Genomic DNA, 26,212 nt, shown 5'->3' with positions numbered 1-26,212 from the left:
TGGCCTTGTGATCGACTGGTGACTGAGTGAACCCTTCCTCTCGCCCGATGACAGCTGGGATAGGCTTTGGTTAACTATTAAAACAGTTCATTTGACATTTTCACAAACGATCATCAGCCCCATAAAACATGCTGTCTGTTACAAATAGCATTTAGCCCACTTGTGTTTCATCATGGCTTAGCTTCAATGATTTATCATTTAAGGGACTGATCAGGCTTCATAGAAGGAAAAGAGAAAATTGGATTTTGTAGACCATGTAGCAGCAACTTCTCCCCCGCGCCGATATTCACCGTGACTCCAGCTCAACCAAGGCCTAAACACACGGATAACACACTCTTGACTCCAGCTGATCCTATGAAGGTAAAGAGGTCTTTGTGCATGGTTAGCTTGAGTTTGACCCGTTCCAGACGACTGAAGATGAGCACGCTATTAAAAAACCCGTCGGTTGGTTTCGAGCTATTTGACATAAAAGAAGCACAGTGCGAAGATTCCTGGCCTGAAGCGACGCTCCCTGTTTCCAAAAAAAAATTGCGATCTGAATCCGCGTCCGCATCGAGCTGTTGTTGTGATAAACATTTGCAAATGGCGAGAACATTTGAATTGTTCTCTGAGCCCAAAAAATGATTAGCTGCGAACCGTCAAGATTAGCATCTTAGTGTTCTGCTGGCAGTTCATCACCTTCTTCCCCACAAACACTTTGGTCCCTTTGCCTCTTTCATTGCTGACACCCTTTATAAAGTGTATCTGTCTGCCTCCACTTTGAACGAATTAGCATCTCAAGCCCTTCCACTTGCCTCTCTCTCTCGCTTTCTCTCTTGCTCCCCCTCTCTCCGCTCTCGAGAACCACTGGCTGGGGGCCCGGGGAGAGGAGGCGAATGAAATGCAAGCGTGAGAGAAGAGAGACGGGCGAAAGGAGTGGAAAGTACACATACTAGTCAAACCCAATGACCTCCGTGTCATGTAAAAAGGAGCAGCATAGAATGACGGCAGAATCGGCGGCGTCAAATCCTAAAGCCCGGATCCCGTACGCGCAGCAGTTTGGACCGATTCTGTTTTTCACTAATTTTCTTTAACTGCTAAATCTTATTAGGGTCATGGGGAGCAGGAGCTTTTCCAAGCATGCCAAGCATTAGCCCTAACGTAGGGAAACAACTCCATCACAGGACCAGGAGATAAACAAACCATCTCTGCCGCTTCTCATTCCGGCGCTGACATGTGTTTACTTTTCTTTAAACCCCTTGATTCGGCAAAGAAGTTAACATGCTTTCTTTGTCCCGACATACAGGACTGTCTCAGAAAATTAGAATATTGTGATAAAGTTCTTTATCTTCTGTAATGCAATTACAAAACCAAAAATGTCATACATTCTGGATTCATTACAAATCAACTGAAATATTGCAAGCCTTTCATTATTTTAATATCGCTGATTATGACTTACATCTTAAGAAAACTCAAAAATCCTATCTCAAATTATTAGAATATCATGAAAAAGTTTTTATTTTTATTTTTTATTGCATAACAGAAGATAAAGAACTTTATCACAATATTCTAATTTTCTGAGACAGTCCTGTATAATGGTTCCCCAGACAGCGGTATTGCTTTTTCCAATTCATATTGCCCACATCCTAACCCATCATCTACCTACTGTTGGGTTGCATTGAGTAATTCCAGTTTAGCACCATGACATGAATCTGTAATGGATAGTTTATTGGTTGCCTGGTTAGTTAGTTGGCCGGTTAGTTGGTTGGTTGATTCATTACCACCATATCGACTAATGATGGGACGAATCCCGCCTTTGTTTTCAATTGAATGTGGTGGGAGGTAGTGAGCAAGTGAGCTCTGACCTTTGTATTTCTCATAAAATCCATTTAACCGATAAAAGAATTAATGCACACAATGGGTGTCCGTTCAATTGGAATTCATTGGGGTAGCCGAGTATTCGTCGGGATGCGCAAATTATTTTGTGTTCTGGTTTTACATCGGATTTTACCACTTGGGTCGTATTCAGCTGAATGTAAATATCAAAAGAAATGAAAACATTTGGATTGCAGCTCTTGTTTCCATTTAATGTGGCCTCCTTGTAATGAGTGAAAATGGATCAAAGTAAGCAAATAATAACATTTTTAAAGTTACTGAAGTAATCTAGCGACAGATAAAATAAAATAAATAAAAGATACACCTCAAAGCCGAATTTTGTCCAGATTAATCAATACAATCAAATCAAATCAATACAAAATACCGTGATTCAGTGGGTTTTCTATTTTCTTTCTTTTTTTTTTTAATTTATTCGTTTCCCACTTATGACTGAATCTTAAAACTGAGCCGAGTGGATTTGTCCTACCGATCAGACAGATGTTTCAGTGGCTATAGTGGGTAAAAGCAGTCTTTTAGCAGTAACCAGCATTGCAGTTAAAGCTATCTGCAGGCTCTTGGATGTAGAAACCAATCTTACTGTCAGCTGACGCTGTAGTTACTTATCAGCTGTTATATAGAACACACACTTACTTTCGCTCTCGTTCTAATTCTGTAATCTACCCAACAGACGATACCCACCGTCTTTGGGCCGCACTTCATAGGCTGTGATTTTACTGCCATTTCATCGTCCAGTGAACTGAAATTCACTGCTTGTCTTGAAACATAAAATGCTTTTATCAGCCTGATTTAGAGACAAACTTAAAGACAAAAGATTTGTTTTTGCGACTTAAGCCTTCATCCCACTTTTAACTAAAGCATACCTGTCTTGATCATGAAATTTATCCTCTTTATGATATTGTGATATTGTGAATTTGCATTTAGGCCCCATTAGATATTTCGTAAGCAACATAAGAAACAGATAATTAACGTTTTAATGTCCATTTGGGAGTCACGATGTGGTTGTTTTATCTGCTTTTATACATATTGGTATATGTTTTATCATATACAATAATATATTATATATAATATCATTATTAAATCATATAAGACATGAATTATAACATTACATGTCCACATGTCCTCCTCTGGTGTTGGGTTGAGGTCAGATTCAAGTCTGTCATGATTAATTATCACTTCTTGGACTAGGTTATGTCTTTGTGGGATGGAGGCATCGGCTAGTACCTGTCTCGACAACATCATTTTGCTTGGATGATTTTTATGTCGTTTGTTTCATGTTGGCGCTCGGGGAAGGTTTTTAATCACTGACCATGAATAATTATATATAGCTTGATTCATATTTCAGTGTAACTTGGAAAGCATGACCTGTAAAATGCCCCTTTTGAAGTGAGCTGCAAATTAACACTACTGAAAAATCACCTGGGTTTAACTAGGAATTGTTTTCTCAGAAATGAAAATTGACTTATTATCTCATTCATCTCCGTGCAGATAAATCATCAAACATTTTGTTTAACGTTCCTCACAAAGAACTTGAGTCACGCCAAAAAAAAACTTTAGGAATCATTAAAAGACATTGGGCTCCTTGAAGAAAATCAGCATCCTTATTATATGATTAGAAAATGTCCAACATAATTGTTTGGATCTGTTTTACATCCACTTTAACATCCGCGCTCTCTAAACAGTGCACTCAAGTCCAAGCTTGGATAAGTGGTGCGAGATGAGTTAATTCGCAGGCCGTCCGAACATTTCCCCTGTCTAGCTTGCAACGAGCTATAGTATGTAAACATAGATCTGCAGATATCCAGAGCTTTCCAGAACCAACCGTTGGTTCTGAGCTGCCATCCTTTTGTGTAAATAACATATTTAGCCTTTTGAGGCTGGGACACCAGATGGTTCGGAAGTCAAGAGGAACGATTATAAACCTAAGTTGCTCAGGTAGATGCCGCAATGTTGTTCTCTCAGGACCACAGTCTTTAAAAATAATTCGCAAAAACCCAACATTCCCCCATGGTACGCGCTTGACGACCGTGGTGAGATAAAAATTGCCCTGTCAGAGCTTGTTGTGGGCGGCTTTTTGTCTCGACCAGCGCAAATTTTACAAAATTTTACAAATTTAGTTTGGTGCTAATAGCTGAGCTGATACAGCAATTACGCCAATGGTCATAAAAGAAATAACAATGGTGGATGCCGAGCGAGATGGTGCAGTAGATCGAGCCACGGGAACCTGCAAGATGAGAGAGACCAGGGTTTTTGGAGGAGATATGAGGTTGCTACCATGTATTGATGAAGTGTCTTGAGTGCAGACCGCAATGAAAGACGTGCATCCTTCAGCAGAGTAGGCCCATGGCGGCGGGACCAGGAGCTAGCCTCATGCTAACTAAGTTTTCTCAGTAGCCTAAGGAGGCATAAAAGGTCAAGAGTTTGGAAAATCAAAATGAATCACAATCAAATAGCTTGCGTTTGTATTGTGTTGAACACCAGTAAATCACCAGTGAAGGAACTCACTGGTGTGAAGGAGGCAACAAAATATGTCAGAGCATATAAATGTTTCCCCGGAGGAACAATTGAGCTCAGCGATCCATCATTTGAATAGTCGGTTTCCCAACAATCAATAAATGGACCAATTGTTTCGGTTGTACTGCCATTAACACGGCTTCACATTTCTCTCGTCACCAGCCTCTCATTGCGGGATGAGGAATGAAGATGGCCGGGTATGACTTTGGTCTACTGGTCTGTATGATCACTCCCAAGTCACTCTTAATGTGCATCTGTTTTAGGCTGCGAAAGATATCTCACATAATGAGAAAGGACTGCAAGCTCTGAGCAACATTAGGTTAACAGCCGGAACCCTAGTCGCCTCTGTGCCATGTCATTATTTGTCTGCTACGAGCCGTTTGGAAAACAGGGAAAGGTTTGTATTTTTAGAAAAAAAATCAATAGCTACAGAGTTACATTGGATAATGCGGCGCAAGTGTATTTGCGGTGCCCTACAAGGAAGTATTGGCTTAACATGACCGCTTTGCTGTGGCTGCGGGCCATAACTGCAGGATAATGTTCTCCTCCATGCTGTTGCCATTTTGCTAACACTTTCCTTTCTCCTCAGGGGTCCCTTATGCCTATGTTCACGGGGGGCACATAGGAGATGAAGATGTGGTGGTGGACATGAAGCTCTACAGTCACCGATGGAGAAGGTGGCTTCCGCCCAAACCGCATAACATGGACAGTAACCGGGCCAGCCAGGAGCAGGACCAGGAGCCGGACCAGGATGAGGCAGAACGCTTCCCAGGCCTGGTGTCTGCAGAGGAGACGGACAACAGCTCCCAGATAGAGGTGGGGTCGGACTACCTTACAGCTCGACATTTTATTTTAACGATAAAAACGACAAGATAAACCGCTTGGTGCGGCGGTTCTACCTCACTGCCTCGGTGGGCTTTTTGTGCAGACACTCCACATTCTCCTGGGGTTCCTCCAGGTTCTCCTTTTTCCTCCTGGGGTCCAAAAAACATGCGGGAGGTTCATCGGAGACCGGGGAGATTGAACGAGGCAGTAAATGGTTGCATGACCTGTGAATGAGATGATCATCCTTGTGACACAATTCATATAAAATCTATTGCTAACGTTTAAAATTACTTATGTAGCTTAATTCTTGAATTTACTTACCTTTTCCATTTAGTTAATGACGTCAATGATTTTAGATAAGCTGTTATGAAGTAACTTCCAAGTGTTAAGGTTCTCGAAATTAGAGAATTAAAATAAATGCTAATTCAGTTTCCTTCACTTTAAACTCTTCACATATTTTTTAACGCAGAATATTTTATCTGGCGAAACTACCTCGCTTGGATAAGCCGAGAATGTTTTAAAGATTATTTCCCGCCAAAGTTAGGGTTCGCAATAATTGGCAGTTCGAATAACCTCGGTAAAAGTTAACGGTGCAGAGTCGAGATGCATTTGAGTTTATGAAGCCATTTCCTCATTTTCATTAAGATATGAAAATATACTGGCAAGGTATTTCATTATATTTAAATGTCATTTAATTTATTCATTGAAGCAACTGAAGAATGACTAAATCTGACAGATCACTGGTGATTTCTATTGTAAGCTTAGCCTCATCGTCATCATATATGAAACAAAAACAGATAAATATAGGTCACACGAAGAAGAAAAAAATCTAAGAGAATATTCCATATCCCCCATTCCATTGCATGGTTGCATGCTATATTCTCAGAACGTTTCACAGCAAGAATCAATGGCAGTGCGGATGTAAAATGGTTGGTGTCCTAATTTGAAACCTTCAGGTGAAAAAGCCTGATAATGTAAAGACATGAATCAGTAAAGTCTATTGAGCTGAGCCTAAAAATACTCTTCCTTTCCCCAGAGCAATTATAAATCTCCCTTGCAGAATAGATGTTTTGTAATGAAAAAGAAAATGAGGAGTGGTCTTCATGGATAAATATCTTATATCATATTTAATCTCAGCCCTCAGGTCCTCATGTACCTCCTGGATGGGACTAGACCCTTCCAAACTTGACCGCAGAAATACCAGAACAGGAAATTAAGCCGCTCCTCCGAGGGCTTTTTCTGGCCCTGCTGGAGATTAATGGGCAGGGTCTGGGCTGCGTTTTGGTGGGTATAAATGAAAGACGTGGTTCCTTGTTATGTCCGCCCTGCATCGCCGAGGCCTCCCTAAGCCGATACAGCTTGTTAACTTCCCTCTCGGCTTCTAATCTTCTCAAGTTTGCGACTTCCGTGGAGGAAGCTTTGAACGTCAGCTGTGAACCTTCACGCACGACTATGCTGTACCGGCTGTGATCGTTCGCACCGTTGCAGGTTCACGTCCATGTGGGTGTGCGCCCACGTACGCAGACACAAAGCAGATGCAAGAAAATGTTCTCGCACTCATGCATATACGTCCTGAGGCTCGTATGCCGTTGGCGGATGGAGGGGCAGCTGTTGGCCCTCCTTTACCTGCCATGGAAACTTGTTGACGTAACCCGGTTGGGATTTGAGGCGTCCCCTCAAGCACCGAGCAAGCTTTTCTGGACGAGGAATGAAAATCCCAGAGGTGATGTACAGATGTACCGTAATTTCCGGACTATTGAGCGCACCTCAATATAAGCCGCACCGGCTAGCCGGTCGCTATCTTGGTCTTCCTCCTGCGCACTAAAACCGTCAAAGTCGTCTTCTTTGTTGTCGGAGTTGAACGGACTCAGAATTTCACGGTCATTTCATCGGTTCGATGTGACGAGGATAAATGTTTTAGCTGCGTGGAGCTCGTTAGCCCCCCCCCCCAAAAAAAGTCCATATATTAGCCACATCGTTGTTTACGTGAAAAAAGTCACGGCTTATCGTCCGGAAATTACTACGGTATCTGTATCGGTACCAATCTGTACAGATCCAATCACCCTTTGTAGTTTCCTTTTAAACATAACAAGCAATAATATCCTATAAATACCTGCGTGGGTCTCCTCCATGTTCTCCAGCTTTCTCCTACAGCCCAAAACCATGCAGGTGGTCAATTGGAAACCCTAAATTGAATGAGGGAGTGAATGGTTGTATCTCTATATGTGGCCCTGTGATTAGCTTGCAAAAGGTCCAGGGCGAATTCCGCCTTTTGACAGCCGTGCAGGATAAGCAGTATCGATAACAAATGGATGAACGAGTTTCATCGGTTTGACTGTTGCCACTTGGTCAATTTCGTCTCACCCCGACATCCAGGTTTGTGAGCGCGGGCCAAACCCAGAGGCTCTCCGACGCTCTTAATGACTCTGAGTCGCTCTTATCGGCTCTGCAGATCATTAACTCAGATTAAAACAGCTGGGAGGTGTATTGGAAGGAGAGTGATGGAGAATGGAAAGGTGAGGGCGGGACGGACGGCGCATGTGGGTCAGTGGCATGGGATTAAATTCAGATATCACCACCCAAAAAATAAACCATGAAAATCATCAAAACATTTCGGGCTTTTCCAAACACCGTGAGTCATGGCAGCTGGAGAGCATTATGTTGTTGTCAAGAACTACGGTACATCCCCTGTTGTGCGACACACAGTGCTGTGAGAACTCTGCATTGGGGTACACAAAAGGCCCCGAGGCTTGCTTTGTTGATCTATAGAGCTAGAGGAGTGGCCCACATGGCGTGTTCACGCCAGTAAAAAAAAGGGCCTCAGAATCCGGTCTCCAGCTCAAAGCACCAATTATTATGACAACAAGACAAGAGCGGCAATTTAGTCCAAGACATGTGTCCCTCAGGGGGACGACAAAGTACATAAGACCATATTGTGACCGATCAGTATCAGCCCTGGACAAATGGATTCTTTCTCTAATGTCAAAGGACAGTGTTGTATTGCATTTGCAACTGCAGTTCAGATTTTGTTTGGCAGATGATCTATTTTTCCATCTTAATTCGAGTTGTATATGTCAGAGTAGGAAAAGCTGATCTTGAGCATGAGATTAACAAACGTATACCAATATTTATTCAAAGTTGTGTGCAAGGAGCGGTACAGTTCGAAAGACATTTGCACTTCTATTGGCATTTGTACAACGATGTTGCTAATTCAGTGCGCCCCTCCAGTCAGAAGGTCGGCGGTCCAATCCCAGGCTCCCCCTGTCTGCATTTCCAAGTATCCTTGGGAAAGATACTGAACCCCAGGTTGCTCCTGATGGTCTGGTTAGTGTGGAGCTTGTTTGCGTAAATCACCTCCATACCCCAAGGTGTGAAAGCACTACATTAGATGAGACTGTGCATCATCAGTGCTGAAACCTTTGCTTTTTCTGCTTTGCTAAATCAATGCATGCGGCTTATTAAATCTGAATTATTTTTCAAGGTGAATAAAAACCCACTCCTAATGGACGGAGGGATCCACACACTGGGACACAAAGCCAGCAGGAGATCCTTGTTTGTATAGTCATCATCGATGCGCTAATGAGACCCTGGGTCACAGAAGCATCTCCTTTACCAGTAACTAAACTATCCTTTGCATATTTCCTTTCTGTGTGGGTTCTCAGTCATCAAGATCATGGTGAATTCATGCTGAACTCTTCTTGTCGCGGCAACTGGACTTGATTTTTTTCACTGGAAGTTGCCGCGACAAGAAGATTTCCACAAGAATCTCATATTTCCCTATCTTACCAGCGCAATTCCACCTATGTGACCCCTGACATTTTTTCACACGGCGCATCGGTTGTCATCCCAACATCTGCTCGTCTTAAAGAATCCGCTGCGGGATCCTGCGTGACGCGTCGGCATCGACGTAGGCCGATTTTAGTGTTTGCTCACAGCTGTCAGGCAGCGCTAATCTAAGTCATATCTTCATGAGGAACATAAATTTACCCCACAAATGTGTATTGCGTGACAGCTGGAATACTTTTTGAAAATCCCGTATCGCGTTGCAACACCAGTCAACACCACTGAGGAAGCCAACTCAGACATATTACACCTCCTGCTCCTTCCTGAAATGAGTGTTTACATTGATGGCTCTCTTTTTTGACGCGCTGCTGTTATTGCTTCCACCCAAATGCAGCCAGTCTTGACAATCTGTCTCTTGATGGAGACGTTGGAGTGCCAGTAAAAGCAAACAGTGCACTGGAATTTGGGGGGGGTCCCTCCATCCATCCGTCAATCCGTCCTGCCCCTGCTGCTCCTGGCTTGTTTTGTTTTGGATTGTGGTTGTAAGGGTGTGGTTTACGGTTGGGAGCTGTTGTTGGATTCTCATGACGGCTCAGGAGACTTTTGGACGGCATCACCTTCGTTCCCAGTGTTTGGTTTTTCAGGACTCCGGGAACTCGCTTGGTGTCCCTTTGCTTGTTTGCTCATTTGTATTCTATCGATCAGACTGGTTTAGAGCCACTGAGGAAAAGACGGGAGGCAGGTGTGAAGATGGTGAGGTTCTCTTTCACCAGGATGGTTAGGATCAGGAGTGAGGTGGTTTGGACATGTAAAGAGGAGGGATAGTGAAGATCTGGGGTGGAACTGCCAGGCAGAGGGAAGAGTTATGGATGGGGTGGAAAAGGACATGAAGTTTGTTGGTGTGAGAGAAGAGGATACTGACAATTGGGTGAGGGAGCAGGACATGACCTCTAATGCATTCGAAGATGATTTAAGATGCATTCGACGTCAAGTTTTCTGGTGCCGTTTTAGCTCGAGCAGCTGGGGCAGCGCCGAGCTGATCTTCAGGTGAAACCTCATGCTGTTTTATTTTCCCTTTTCCCTTTCCTTTCTTCGCCTTCTGATAATACGACCTCCTGGGGGTTGCAGACCCTTTCTGTGGAGGTCAGCAGATTTTGCCAAAATCCATTCCCCGAGGCAGCAGATGTAGTTAATCTAATACTCTGGTACCCTCTGCGGCAACCCTGAACATCTCTAAGAAATGCAATGAAAGGAACACCTTCGGTCAGGGCGCGTAAAACACTTTTAAAATGTAAATGTGACACAATCCAAATACTCCGTCCTGGGGGAGGCCCAATACATATATTAAGAGCCAGGATTCATTTCATATTTTTTTTCTGTCCTTGCATTTTATCATACTTCAGGGTTAGATTGTCACACTCTCATCTTCAGAAACTTTTAAGACCGCTGGAAGCTCGTCGGATGGATGAACCGCGAAGGAACAGAGCGAGGGCTGTTTGTGAGATGATCGAACCCCCTTCTAAACAGTGCACTTGTTTATTCTCCAGGATTACAAATGTGAAACAGGTTAGCACGGTGGTCGCGCCTCCGCCGTAGAACAAGAAGGTCCCTGGTTGGATTCCAACCTGGAGCCTTTCTGTGTGACGTCTCCATGTTCTCCCTGTGTCTGCGAGGGGTTCCTCCGGGTTCTTTGGTTTCCTTCCACTGTCCAAAACATGCTGTAGGTGCATCGGAAACATTGCATGTGCAGACCTGTGGATGACAGAATGAATGGTTGTGTGAACGAATGAATTGATGAATGGATGAGATGGAAAAAGGAGCTTTTGTTTTTCTGTGTTATGGCAAACACACTGAAAAACCAAGTATTGGCGACTTCCACGCACAGAGAGCAGTAATTACTGCTCAGCCCTTTAACACGACCCGTTCAATAATGGGACACATTGATCACGCTTAGTCATTGTGTATTAAGTCCTCGGAGATGGAGCGCTCTGCTTTTTAGCCACCGCTGGCGCTGGTCAAGGCATCGAATCGCTGCACTTTTTCACGAGATATCATGAAAGAGACCTGACACAAGATGCTGGAGCGGCATGTTGCTGTAAGAAGCGCTGTCATGCTGTGTAAAAATTACACAGTGCAGATCATTCTTACCCTATTGGGTGCAAAGCAGTGAAATGGCTTAACGGTGTGCTCATTTTCTTTGCTGTGTGAAGTGGATTTTAAGTCTCACCACCGTCTGGAACACAAGAAAGAAGTTATCAAAACCTCAGCACCTCAGCGCCGATCGCTCGCTCCAAAATACGCCGGGCAAATGAGCGAAGATCACAGATGGATGCACTTAAATGCTTGGGAAAACCCAGGACGGTCTTTTCGTGAAACAGCCACAAATTCCTGGGGAACCAAAGGGGAAAAAAAGAAGGGTAAACAAATATAGAATAAATCTAAGTGCATTATTTAAGTAGTCTCTTATCCCCAGTACCATTTTTGTAAGTATCCTCTAATCCGCAAAGTGACTGTCTCTAAGTATTTTTTCAAGAAAAGCCACAAATCAGAAACCAATGTAATGTCATTTCAGCTTCATGGAGGCAAATAGTACAGTGTCGTTGCTGAATTCTGATCAAATTTCAAAAAGACAGTGCATCTATTTCAGGCATACTGCATTGATACTTTATCAGTTTAACCCACCTGTTACCTGTTGATGATGCCTGAATCTTGAAACAGCTCAAATAATCTTACATTTCAGTCAGAATGATGGCGCAAAGTACTGGCCTACCAAATCTCTAGGGGCCTATAAAGGGCTTAAATTAGTAATGATTCTTAATATGAGAAAATTATTTCAATTAACTCAAGAGTCATTTTACTGACTCATGAGTTATGATTCCTCATCCTTTTTAACTCATTTACTAACTCGTCCCTGCTACTGCTCCCAATTGTACAACTGCTATTCTATCCGTCTTTGTATAAATATATCAAGTTAATGACCATTTTAGCCCTGAGGGAAGAGGAGCAGCTCTTTTTTTGGTTTCAACACATGTCCCCCTTTCCCTCCCTGCTATGATCTGTGAATGGATAATCACAGTAGCCCTCCCCAACACAAAAACAAATGACTCACTCAGCAACTCAATGAACGAATCACTCAGTAGCTCACAGTAGCCCTTCCCACTACTAAAAGAACAGCTCACTTTGTAACTCAGTGAACGAATCACCTATTAGCTCAGAGTAGCCGCCTTACTCAGAAAACAGGTGACTCGCTGAGTGACTCTAATGACTTGGCGGTAATGAGCCAAGTGGAATCGATGGCCTTCATAATGAAACCTGTAGAAACTGAAATAGCTGAAAGCCATGAATGAAAGGTTCAAGTACCTACAACAAACTTAAAATGCCCTCCATTCAACCCTTCTGGATAATTGTGATCTAACAGTCTACACATACATTGAAGACTTCCATTACTAAAAGGGAAACTGTTAAGAAAATCTTACTACTTTTGATTTTCTTACCCACGTTTTTGCTTTATAGAAATGGATTTTCCCATGTGATTACCCAAATATGAGGCAATATTATCTAAATGAACAGCTACATTGCATTTTTCTCATTAGTGGATCCATTCTAAGGAAAAGGGAGAAGGAAATGCAGTGGTGCAGCACATTATTGTACATCAGATCAGGCAGAGTGATGACTATCTGGATCCCAGGTGTCATCGGCTGATGAAGCTCCGCACACATCAGCGGTAACATCTCGGTAATGCTTTTTTAAAACCGCCCTCGGCCCCATTTGCATAGTCTGTGTCTGCAACTGCATGATGATGCACTCTTTGGAAAAAGAAACATGAGGAAGGCAGCTTAATCCCAACATATTGGAACATTTATTCAAAGCCCAAATGCGCCTTTTGCATCAAGAAAATCTTATTTTCTCAGGAGCTGGTTTCAGCGAGGATTACAATACAGTTGTCAGTATTTTTCCTTCATTTTTTGCCAAACATCATTATCTTGTCTGGGTTAATAACTGGCCAAGCTCAGAACTGGCAAAAACATACATCCTAGGTGATCCAATCAGGAGCACTGAGGACACATTGGCTAAATACATGTATCAGATTTATTGCAATTTTTTATACGAATAGTATCACTTTCCCACATGAACTGTTCTTTGTCCTGATCTGACCTGCGTGTGCAAATAAACAATCACAACATCATGCAGAGGTAAATGTGAACGCCATGGGAGTCTGTGCTTACAGTTTTAATATGCAGGCGGACGTGTATGTGGAACCAAACAATATGTAAGCAAATTATGTTTAAGTAGAAAGGCTTCCGCCTACTCTTGGTATCTGACAAGTGGGTTTATTTCTCGATTTTCAGCCAAGCTCTTTGTAAATTGTGCAGTTAAGGCTGCAGCCCCAGCATGAGCATAAAAGTGCTGCAACTTTGGGCTAAACCTCTTTTTTGTGGCCTATTTCTCCCCACTGACCCTTTCAGCGCTTTATTGCAGTCTACTTTTAAGAGGAAAACACTGTTGAAGCCGTGCATTACTTGGATCCCCTGGTCCAGGGTTTGGACCAGGGGATGGACCACTTTTACCGGCATCTGTAACACTCCTCCCTTCAGCAAATCCACCTTTCCTTACATTCTGGCTGATACTCTTTTATCACCCCTGAAACTTTTCTCCACTTGTCCCATACATGGCATACATGTCTTGCACCAGTCTAACATACGCCAGACTTCCTCATTCATTATCATAGTTCCTCTCTCAGCACCCTGTGGTATGCTTTTTCTAGATCTACAACTGCACAATGCAGCCTCTTCTGACCTTCTCTCTACTTCTTACCCCAAATCCTGCATCTGTAGTACTCCCTAGGAATGAAACCATACTGTTGCTAACGTATGCTGAGTTCCCTCAGTTTACCCTAGTCACTGCTCAGGGGTCTACGCATAATTGTTTAACAGGTCGTTCAACTTTTGCCCACTTTTCATGTTATCACATAGAAGTGTTGTGTTCCAGACAACCTGTTCCACTTGAACTCGTTCCCCCTCATTGGAGAGGTTTCCCTTCTCATCTCAGGGCTTCGGCTGCTCGTACATGATTATTCGGCGAGTACCTCAACCTGGACATTGAAGAGGGCCCTCAGAGACACATCCGAAATTGAAACACTGGCTCGAATTCAGACAAGAAAACTAGCCGAGAATCGAGATGACTCTTTTCAACCCTTCCTTCACAGTCAAGCGCTCCCTTGTCCGAGAAACTGCTTCACTGTCATTCTGCTGTTTGTTCGCCATCTGTCCTCAGCGCTGTAGATATTGAGATCGAGTGTTTTGCCGTCCATTTGTAAATCCAGTTACAGTTTCCAAAACGGTGGCCAAGAATTGTGATTGTGAATGTGACATGATCTGTTGTCTGGAAGCACAGATGGCACTTTCTAGACTCGCCTCTCAGAGATGTATTTAAAGCACCTCCAGCATGTCCAGTGATTTATTCATTGATTTATTTTTGTCTTGAGCATGGCCCGGTCTGTATTTTTGCAATTTATTTTTTCTTAATCGTGACAAACTTGGCAGCCTCCTCCCTGGTGATCGATAGAAACAATATGAACATGTTCTCAGCAGATAGGCAATTAAAAGCAACCCCTTGGTGTTGCAGTCACCCCCCATCGCCCGCCGCTCTAACGTCAACCTCTGGACCTCGAGGTGTCCCCTTGGGATCACAAGATCCGAGAGTGTGATTGATAACTTGTGCTTTATGTTTTCTTTACAGAAAACTATAAACAACAACAGGGACTTGGTTTCCTTTCCTCGGGTTTCTGGTGTAATTCTGATATAATTAGAGGAACACAAGAGTAGACGATGTTCAAATTAGTTGCAAAGGTTCTTTCCAGAAGCCATGGACACAAATTGGACTGAATTAATCTCCCCTCCTTTGTTTTTGTGCTAATCGACTGGAATATATTTAAATATTGCCCGGAGGTGTTGATTGAAGAGAGGCTTTATGGATGGAGCAAAAGAGGACATAAAGTGAGTTAGTGTGAGAGGAGAGGGTTAATTGGAGGCAGGTGATTGGCTGTGGTGACCCCAGAAGGGAACAACCCAAAAGGAAAGGAAGAAGAGTTATGATTGAAAGAGGATTTTTTTTTGTGTTTCTATTTTCCTCCTCCACCGTCCTAGAATTATAGTTCGGTAGGGTTACGATTCCTCTGCTTTTTCTTGCCCTTTCCAAAACATGGCCATCTATCTTCCATGACTGAATCGTCTGTCACTTATTTTCTAGTCTGAGGCTCCACTCCGTCAAGGCCATCTAGATTTGAGTCTCACATGAGGGAAGAAACGTTTTAAAACCCAAAGTCAGACTGCTATGTTCTTTTATGTTATACTACATGAGTGACATGATTACTATACATTCATCTGATGCATTTTACTAATACTAACACATTTTTGAAACAAAATCTGACAAGCATGTGACGATCCACTTATTGAATTGATATCAGACTGCAAATCAAATTCATTCAAAAATACATTTAAGCATTGTTTAGCTGAGATTTGGGTGCTGGATTGGATCAACAACCAAAACACCAAGTATACCCACCTTCTTTCTCTGCATCATGTCAACCAACTCTCTAGCTTTTCCGGTCATCAGTCCATTATTCAAAGTCCCTCCTCTTGCCTTTTGTTTCTCGCTCTGCTTCCGAACACGTGTTCCTCCTGTCCTTCTTCAACCCACAGTAGCCCAATTTCCACCAATACCCTGTAGGTTATCGGCAGCAGTGGTGGTCGCTGTAAACCCGGGCCTCGACCAATTTGGAATGAGATACGTACCTTTCAATACGCTTATTTGGTTTTCGTACAAGTGTTATGCCGGATGCCCTTCCTGATGCAACCCTCTTAATCCGGGATTTGGAACCGGGCTTAGAAAGACACTGGATTGTGCCCCCTTGAGGCTGCATTAAGTATTACCTCAAACATTTAGATATACATGGTTAGGGCTAGGGTTATGTCAAAACCTAGGCTTACGAATTTAATTCATTCTTTGGCTCCATTCCCACAACGAAATGTTTGTGAACCGAATCAATGTTTCCCATCGAACCGTTCTCCAAACCCAAAAACACACTGTACTCTTGTGAACCTTTTTTTATGGGTTTATTTGTGGCGAAAATACAGAAAGGAATTAAAGATAACCTTAATTATTACTGTGTTTCGGATGTTCTTTCTCTTCTTGCCAGCACTTGTACTCTGCGTTTCCTTCACTAAATCAGCAAAAGTAAAGGGTCGCATATGAGACCCTTGATAGTGCTAACGCTATCTCCGGCAAACAAGTCTTTCATTAATCCAAACTAGCTATCACTTTTCTACATCTTCTAATAACTGAGATATTTGCTTTGCTAACATAGCCACCCCTTTAGCCACATCAACCAACTTAAGCACATCTTTGTCCTTCAAGATTTGTACAAATGGTTGACTTAGCCATGTTGTAGTGGCTCGTGAGATCTGTAACAGGAAAACTCGCTCAGGTTTAGCAATTTTTCCCTTCTTCTTAACATCACTATTACTATCAAATTTTTCCGGAGCCATAATAAAACTTACTAAAAAAAGCACAAATAAACTTTATAACTGTAGAACACAACGATGAGCCACGTAAACAATGCAGAGTAGCACGCTTGACTGCGGCTATGCTACAACGCCACAATATGGAAAAGCCCGTGAGTTTGTTTTATGTTCGTGGATCTAGGCTCGTTCGCAGGTGGATTCAAAATTTTTCGGACGATTTGTTTGTGGTTAGGGACGTTCGTGAGCCATGGTTGTACTGTAGTAGGTCACATTTTGAGGATGTCCCTCTGTGCTTTGCATTGTTGTCATGACTGGAATGATCATGGGCTTTCCTCCAAATGCAAGATTGGTGGTTTGATTCCCAGCTCCTCATGCCTGCATGTCAAAATTATATTATAAAAAATATTCTTGGACAAAGACACTGAACCCAAAGTAGCTCCCAAACGGTCGGGTTAGCACCTTGTATGGTAGCGCCACCGTCATCACTGTATGAATGGGTACAATCCAGTGTAAACTGCTTTGAAACCGCAAGGTATGAAAGCACTCCATAAGGGCAAGCCATTTACCATAGTGTGTACCACCCAGGTTTAACTGCTGTGGTTAAAGCAGCAGCCACGGGAATCAGCATGAACATTTATAATGCTGACGTTCCCGATGATTTCACCATTGGACCAGCTGCATCGGTGCAAAAAAAGAAAAAAAAAACAAAAAATAAATTGCAATAAGTCAGTACCCCTCCCGCAATGTTTAAATGTGCTGATCAACCCAAAGAGAACCTCACAGTACACTGCGTGCACAATTAGGCAAGTTGTAATTTTGAAGATTCATTTCGTTATTGTACAACTACAGTGCTCTTGGTCAATCCAAAATGTTAAACCCTGAAACCTGAACATTTAAATAGTAAAAGTGATGCTTTGGCTTTCTTAAGAGAATATCTATGTACACCATTATTAGGCAACTATTATTGCACAGAATTTTTATGCAACTAAAAACAAAGATTTTCCAATCTCACTTGTTTATTTTCACCTGTTTAAGTGAGAATAATAAAACTAAAAATTTACAAATAAACATTTCTGAAATAGAAAAAAAAAAAAAAAAAAACCTCAGTGACCAATATAGCCAACCTTCTTTTCGATAACAGTCACAAGCCTTCCATTCGCTGAGTCAGTCAGTTTCTCGATCTGGTCAGAATCAACATTTTGTGCAGCCTCAACCGCAGCCTCCCAGACGCTGTTCAGAGAGGTTTACTGTTTACCTTCACTGTAAACTTCCTGCTTACGAAGGGCCCAAAAGTTCTCAGTAGGGTTTAAGTCAGGTGAAGAAGTGGGCCATGTCATTATTTTTTCATCTTTAAGGCCTTTACTGGCCAGCCACGCAGAGTGCTTTAACTGCTGTGATGGATTATTGTCTTGCAGAAAAAAAAAACAAAAACAAAATAAAAAAAACAAAGTCTTCTTAAAAGATGCAGACTTTTTCCTGTACCATTGCTGGAAGGAAGTGTCTTCTAAAAATTGGCAGTAGGTCTGAGAGTTTATTTTGAGTCAATTTTTAACCCGAAAAAGACAAACTTGCCCAAGGGTGGGCAATTAATTTGGCTGGCGGGCCACATTTCTTATTTAATTTTTATGTTTGGGCCAACTCGGTACCATGTAAACTGAACAATCTGCCATTTCAATATTTAGATTTTTTGGCATTTTAAAATAAAATAAACTTTAAAATCATTAATGATCACATGAATGCATCGACATTATTTTGTATGTAATCATCCATACAAAATTAAACCAAAAAAAAAAAAAAAAAGGGTTTCTAAATTCAATATTGTTGTAAAATTCTTATTAAAATATTCAGAGAAAATAGTTTGGCGAGCCGGATTGAAAAACAAAACAGGCCGGATTTGGCCCGCGGGCTGTAAAATGCCCAGGTCCAAACTAACCCATTCTTGACATTTAAATTTATTTTTCTTGTTTAGAGGTGGTCGGGTTTCAGCCTTTCTTACCCTGGCCATCTCTCTGAGAACTGAACACCTTGTACTTCTCAACACGCCAGGTAGGTTGCAGTTGTAGAACATGGTAGCACTGAAGGATAATGGGTTCCTGGTAGCTTCAGGTTTTATTCTTCTCAAATCTTCGGTGGCTAATTTACATCTTTTCTACTTGACACGTTTCTTGCAACCCTGTTGACTATTTGCAACAAAACGTCAGATGGTTCTGTGATCACGCCCCAATATCTTAGATATTTCAAGAGTGCTGCTTCCTTCTGAAAGCCTTTTTTACTATTTTTGCCTTTTCAGAGTCAGTTAAATCTCTTTTTTGGCCCATTTTTCCTGAGGAGAAGAATCTGCATAATTATTATGCACATCTTGATATAGGATGTTCATCTCCTTAGTCCACACCGTCGCTCGTTACACAAATACACATCATCTGATAGGCATTAAATCCAATAAGCATTCAAATTTATACAGCTTGGAGCTGGAAATTATGGATAAGATTGTGATATGGTCAAAATGACTTACCAAATAATTGTGCACAGTGAATTTATTGAAAAGTATAGACAGAGAGACATTTTAGTGATTACTCTGCAAGAAGACCTGAAGTAACCTGAAGTTTTGGAGGAGATTGTCTTTGCCTTTTAATACCTCCTGATACTTGCGCTGTGATTTGTGCACGGATCATTTTACAGTAATAAAAATGTAATCAACATTTTAACAACCACTTTTTTCCAATAATGCTAGGCTGTTGGATTTCAAGTCAGACTTTATCTGTGATTCTTTGCGAGTCGGTTTGCCCCGGATTCAGGGCGACATGACATGGTCATAATGCCTCAGACACGCCAACATGACAGCTTTATCTGCGCTATCTGTCACGTCTATTTCAGAAAATAAGAAACCCGTAAATCTTGAGCCTTCCTAGTTTACAGCTCTGCAATGTGACCAAATATTCATTTTTAAAACAGAAGGAAAGCCGTGATGGTCTGATCCCGGCGACTCGAAATGCAAGTAAATCCAAGGCTCATAGGAAAAGGCAGGGTTGATGGAATACAAAAGACAGGAAGATGATGGGCTTCCAAGAACTGGTGAAATGACTGTTCGTTGGTTCATTATTTAAACCACTTATACGGAGGCTGCACGCAGAAAGGCCGCCTGTGGGAATTGAACCAAGAACCTTCTCAATACATCACGGGTGAAAAAGGGGCATCAAAAAAAGAGAGAAAGCAAAATGAACCTTGATGTTACAAGGGACTCAAGTAAACCAGGATATTACCGTAATTTCCGGTCGATAAGACTTTTTTCACATTTTCCATGAAAAGATTGGGAAAGTTTTTGTCCGTTCAACTCCGACACCAAAGAAGACGACTTTGTCGGTTTTAGTGCGCAGGAGGAAGCCCAAGATAGCGATCGGCTAGCCGCTGCGGCTTATATTGAGGTGCACTTAATAATCCGGAAATAACGGTACTTTGAGAACGGTACTTTAGAACTCAACTCTAAAACTGAAAAGGCAACAAAAGAGAAAAAAACTAAATTGCTGAAGCCTTGAAAGTTCAAACCTATGAAAAATAAAGCACTTGCAGGATTTTGACAAGCAGCTGTTCAATACCGAGCCGAAGCGGTCGGCAATTTCACACAGTTTGTGATCATGATTGATGCCGCGCTTTGGCTCCCTTTAAATTGTGAGCGAGTGAGTTATTTTTCTGTCTCGCCTCTGCTGTTTGCTTTTTGTCTGGTCAGGAACCCTTGCTCTCATGACTACATTCCCCCCCTGATTCTCCCGTCGGACCTTCTGACGCTCCTCCAAAACATCTAACGCTGGTTATCAGGAGAATTAACAGCGCTACATTTACGGCTGCTCATTTTACAACACGCCGTGTTTCCATCTCTAGAACCGTCCACAGGCTCGTACGTCCCGGAGGGGGCCGGCTTGTTTGACACTTTTTATCAGAGCTCTTTCAAGCTGTGATGTAAAGTCCCTGATGTTTGTTTAAGTCCAAAGTAACGCCGCCTGCACGGCATAGCACCGATCAGAACGTGGAGTTTTATTGATCCCATGGAGGCTTTATCATGCAGTACCATTATCTTTCTGTCTTACACTCCACACTGAACATTATAGATGGGTAGGAGATTAACAGCCTCTGTGGGAAATAGGAAATCCTTGAAGCGAAATCATTTTTAATTAACGTCTGTCTCACAGCCTTTTGACAAGCAGAGCGCGGTGACTAAGTCGCGGCAACCGTAAATGGATGAGCGCGAGCTCCCATTCGTCAGGTGACGTTAACACCCTGCGTGTTAGCAAACTCAAGGGAAAAATGTGACTGTTTTTTTTTTTTTTTTTTTTTGGAAAGATCCAGCTGTGAGTGGAGGAGGCAAAGAAGAGGCCCAACACATGAGCAACCCTCCCGCAATGAGGACTATAATAGCAGATCAACCAAGCTTTAAAGAAGTCCCATCTTAAAAGGCGACCCCGGCTCTGCAGTGACAGTGGAGCTTTCCGATCACTAATTTCTTGATTCAATGAATTGCCATCAAATCAAATTATTGGCCCCAATGGTCACTACAGACTTCAGACAAAAAAAAAAAAAAAAAATCATGCTGAGTTAACATACAGTATATCCCTGCATCCATGTACTCTTTGTAATGCCAAGTGATGCCTGTATTTTCATTCATTATCTGCTCCGCTGATCTTGCTGTCAAGGTTGCGGGGAGCCTATCCCAGCTGTCATTGGCTGAGCCGGGATTCAACCTGGACCTATGACAGGGCTGCATGTAGAGTCATCCAACCATTCACGCTCTCATTCATTCACATGTCTTGGAAAGTTAGTGTCTCCGGTAAACCTCCTGTATGTTGCTGGAAACACCGTTTGGATCGAACCAGGGACTGTCTTGGGGACAGAATGCGCCCCCAGTGTGTGTTTTTATGTAACATAATTAACGTTAGTAGGTATTTCTTCTGTAAGGAGGTTTAAATGACAAATAGAGTGTATATTTGATTTCACTGCCGCTTGGAGGAGGCAGATTTATAAATTACCGCTCATATTCTTACTCAGTTTACTGTATAATAAAAGCACTAACTCAATTAGATTAAATCACAGAGCAATACAATAATACCCTGTCTCACCATCCAGTTGCATTACCGTACTAAATTTTGATTTCTTCGGGCTTTTCACGCGGCCGTTTATTGCTCTCCTTCGTTTCTGCAGGAGGACACGGATCACAACTACTACACATCAAAAACATACGGGCCCGAGGATCCGATGAGCAAGGATCTGTGGGTGAACATCGACCTGATGGACAAAGGCAAAGTGAAGATCCATGGGATTCTGTCCAACACGCACCGTCAAGCGGCGGTGAGTGTGCAAATGAGGCGGCGCTCGTAAAGAAAAGCAGAATATTAATATCTCAATGGCAAAGGGGATGGAAAGGGGAACATATTTTCACGCATGGGGCTTAATAAAGATTTATATCACTCGCTTATTGTCAATTGGTCGAATTAGCGTCAGGGTTCAATCATATTTCATCATCCGACCAGAAGGGCTTGCAGCACATTCCGATTTTTGACAGGAAGCGCATGAAGATAAGGTTGGAAAGGCAAAGGCCTGGTTTCCTCTCCACATGAGCAGGAATGCTGATGAGTTCGTGTCCACTTGGATGGACTGGACAGACGGGCGAAAAGAGATTGAATAGCACGCTGCATTGTGCATTCTGCACCTCCACCTTCACTCCGGCTGTATTAGATTGAATATTTTTTTGAACTTTTTAACTTTAATTATGGGTCGACTCACATATTTTTGTTTTTTTTTTTTTCTGTCTGGACGTCAACAAGCAAATTCTCCTGCTTTTCAAACCCATTCAAAGTTGACTTCATGTCTTGAGATCGCATTGAAAGCGCAGAGCACTGGAATAGGACGGGAGATCAATTCCTTTCTCCTTCCTACCCCCGGCCAACGCCGTGGCTCCCCGACATTAAAATAAATTGGCCGGTAAGACCGTTAAGCAAAACACACCCACAGAGATCACTTTCATCGCAGCATTCTTGAAAGGTTAAGCTGCGGTCTGGACATACAGTTAAATATGCGGGGATTATTCCTTCTGGCATGATCCGGGATCTCATATTTATCATGGAGTGTTCTTCTGCGGAGGATTTACTGCTGCGATACCAAGTGACTGTAACCAAGCAGTAATAAGAAATGAAAAAAAAGCACATTGAAAAAACATGAACAAAAATCAAATGGATTTCTCCAAGATATCTATGATATGCAATTGAATCCACATATGCAGGAGCCATAATAAATGTATATTTTCAGCAGGCATCATGGTTTACGATGCAAATCTAAAAATGTAGTATCACTGATAGTATGTTTTTATTTATCAGTTTGCCTATTTAATTATTTGTTTATGTAATTATTTATTTATTCATTAATTTATTCCATCAATAGTTATTTCATATCTTGGACAGGACGCATAATGATGATTTCCAACCCAAAAGAAAATGCAAACAGGGCTGATCAAGACATTGGCTGATATTTTTCATCCCCCAAAAATGAAATATCTCATTTTATCAATAACCTTGATACACAATTGTGATATCAGCACATACAGTAACAACGGATGTCAATGTTCAGTGCCTCTACAAATGCTAAATGGTTATAGAACAATTTCACAGCTGGTGCCTTCACAACGCTCTGCACTGGATTACATTCACCCATTCACACACACACACACACACACACACAAATACCGATGGCTGCAGAGCTGCAGGGCATGTTGCTAACCAGGCCATCAGGGGCAGCTGGGGTTTAATGTTTTGTCCAAGGATGCTTTGGCATGTAGACAGGAGGGGCCGGCAATTGAACCGCCAACCTTCCACCAGCCGAGCTACAGCTGCACCAAAATCTCCTATTTATTTGCACCTGCACACCAGATTTAGACGGATATCTCACAATCTTCAGTTAAATCAGCCTCTTGTGTTGCTTGGGCTCATATTCTCACTGTGGTTATTTTATTTTCAGTTTTGCCATCAGTAACACGGCCAACATGTAGAAATATCCCCCGCTCGTCAATCCGTGAATTCTGGCGTGAATTCACAAGGTGATCCTTCCTCTTTTGTCTCCTTCACAGAGAGTCAATCTGTCATTCGATTTCCCTTTTTACGGACACTTCCTACGTGAAATCACCGTGGCCACCGGTGGTAAGTAAAGGACGCTCACAACTTCCCCGTTCCTCTCTCCCAATAGCTGATATTAGTATTATTTTTGGACACTTTCTCCAAGCCTGGCACATTAGACTGTACACTGACTGTTTTTTATTGCTCTGAGGTTTAGGTGGGAATGTTTATGTCTGGACTATCGAGGCATTTATGAAATGGAGAAGTGTGTGTGTGATACTTGGTGTACCTGAGATTGCGGCGCTGCAGTCAAACCCTGAATACCTAAAAAGGACCAAACAATGAGTCATTTCCTGAGCTTCTGGGAAGTTACAAAATTAATCAGAGGATTCGAGGTTTTGGAGAATGGGCCTTTCTGGCAGGGACCGCCGGGACCCAAACCGCCGGCTGTCGTCCCGATACGCGACAATTTACCGCTCTCACCTCTGTCGGGTTGTCCGTTTCTGAAACAACAACGGTGAAGCAAATGTGACTGGAAAAGGGTGTTTGTCTGCCAAGCGGCCCGTGAGCCTCCGATAAGTTGGCGGGGTGTTAGAAGATGTGTATGTGTGGTCCAGACACATGACCGAGCAGACGAATTTGCCAGAGCGCGGACGGCTATTTTCCACTTGAGTCTTGACGGCAAAACCGCAACACCCAAACCCACTATTATCACATCAAAGACTAAAAGCCCGGCTGCGGCCCAACTATTTCAGAGATGCTGTGTTGCATTTAAGCACCGCTAGAATAATAAAGCAATAATCCATGGTGTCTCTTATCATCATTATCACCGGCGCTTCATTTTGCCATTTGCTCCTCAGCCGCCTTGCGGTTTCTTTGGGGTTCCGCAGTGGTTCCGGGTGCCGGGAAGGACACGTGGATGTGGATTGGAGATAGCGATAATGTGCATTCCTCTAGACAGAGATGGAGGGATGAGACAGAGAAGGAGGGGGCAGCTATCTGGCGCTTGCAGACCTGCGGCGCTTTGTCACCGAGATACCCTCCCAGTCTGCTCCCGCGGTGCCCTCTCCCCCGCCTCGGCAAGAAACCTACTGTTTTCACCTCTGCAGATATTGATTTTTGCTGCCCACACCTTAAACTCTGTCGAGTGTGTGTGTGTGTGTGCGCGTGTGTGTGCATATATACTGCTCAAAAAAATAAAGGGAACACTAAAATAACACATCCTAGATCTAGATGAATGAAATATTCTTATTGAATACTTTGTTCTTTATATAGTTGAATGACAACAAAATCACACAAAAATGATCAATGGAAATCAATTTACCTATGGAGGTCTCGATTTGGAGTCACACACAAAATTAAAGTGGAAAACACACTGCAGGCTGATCCAACTTTGAGTTAACGTCCTTAAAACAAGTCAAAATGAATCAGTGTTGCTTTCTAAATGGTTTTAGTTCACAGAAGTGTGTTTGACTTGGAATTGCATTGTGGTGTTAAAGTGTTCCCTTTATTTTTTGAGTAGTCTATTGCAGTGTTGAGCAGGTTAGCGCTTTGACCTCACAGCACGAAGGACCTTGGTTCAATTCCGACAAAGGGACCTTTCTGTGTGGAGTTTGCATGTTCTCCCCGTGTCTGCATGGGTTTCCCCGCACAGTCCAAAAACATGCAGGTTAATTTGAAAAAATTTGGAAAATTGCTCCGAATGATTGAGTGAGTGAATGGTTGTTTGTCTCTATATGTAGCCCTACGATTGACTGGCGACCAGTCCAGGGTGTATTCCGCCTCTCGCCTGATGACAGCTGGGATAGGATCCAGCATTCCCTGCGAGCCTGAGTGCAGGATAAGCGGCAGAAGATGGATGGATATATATATATATATATATATATATATATATATATATATATATAGTACATATATGTACAGTTTTTTATCTTGCAAGCAAAAAGCAATAATATAGCCAGACATGCTAATAATATGGGAGACGAGGTGGGTTTGGCACTCACGCCCACTTGAGGTTTAAATTCAGTTTCCTGTTTTTGTTTTTTGTTTTTTTTAATTTCCATTCCAGATTCCTACTGTAAAATGCATCTCTCTTAAATGTTGTTTTATGCAGTAAAAATCAAACACTGAAAGGGTTTTTCTTTTATCATCTGATTCACAAAGAAATCGACCTGGTCTCGTAGTTGACATTCTCACCGACCGTTCGGATAAAAATGCGCCTCCAATAAAGATGGCGGTTATGTGGCCCGTATCTCCCCACAAACAGCCATTTTGCGAGCCAGAGCAATAAAAACATATCAAGTCGACTGCGATGTATCTGTATCTCATGACTCCTCTCGCCATAATGGTAGCAGGAAAAAGCAGGTGCGGATTGACTTTTAATAATCCTGCAATAAGACAATGCACCTGATGGGAAAGAGAGGGGAAAGGGGGCTTTTGATCGATGTATCTGTGCGCGATGAACTCGCTGCAGTGGTCAATGTGGAGCGATTGCATCGGAGGGCTGACGCCCGCCGACGCAGACATCGGCGCCCTCATTTTTTGGCAGAGAACCCGTCGCTGCACACCTATCAAAAAGGATCATGATCGCTTCTAAAAAAT

At 42.5% G+C, this 26,212-nt stretch overlaps 1 protein-coding gene and 1 long non-coding RNA gene across 2 annotated transcripts in view; one reads left to right on the top strand and one right to left on the bottom strand.

Moving 5' to 3' along the window:
- The window catches only part of plxdc2b (plexin domain containing 2b), a 101,404-nt gene that overhangs the window by 32,818 nt on the left and 42,374 nt on the right, over positions 1-26,212 (top strand). The window contains exons 2-4 of the mRNA XM_086151049.1: positions 4,976-5,202; positions 21,708-21,854; positions 23,626-23,695. Coding sequence (XP_086007175.1) covers positions 4,976-5,202; positions 21,708-21,854; positions 23,626-23,695 — 444 coding nt within the window. The remainder of the gene's footprint in view (positions 1-4,975; positions 5,203-21,707; positions 21,855-23,625; positions 23,696-26,212) is intronic.
- Positions 10,537-15,839, bottom strand: LOC147231865 (uncharacterized). The gene is made up of 3 exons (XR_015106458.1): positions 15,559-15,839; positions 11,143-11,227; positions 10,537-10,746 (listed from the first exon to the last, which is right to left on the bottom strand). It is a non-coding gene; the product is annotated as an uncharacterized LOC147231865 (long non-coding RNA).

The sequence above is a fragment of the Fistularia commersonii genome, chromosome 8, assembly GCF_037954325.1.
Source record: "Fistularia commersonii isolate RoL2024-O1a breed Wild chromosome 8, RoL_Fcom_v1.0, whole genome shotgun sequence".
NCBI classification, from domain to species: Eukaryota; Metazoa; Chordata; class Actinopteri; order Syngnathiformes; family Fistulariidae; genus Fistularia; species Fistularia commersonii.
Note: the sequence above shows the minus strand (reverse complement) of the source record. Positions and strands in the feature narration are given on the sequence as shown.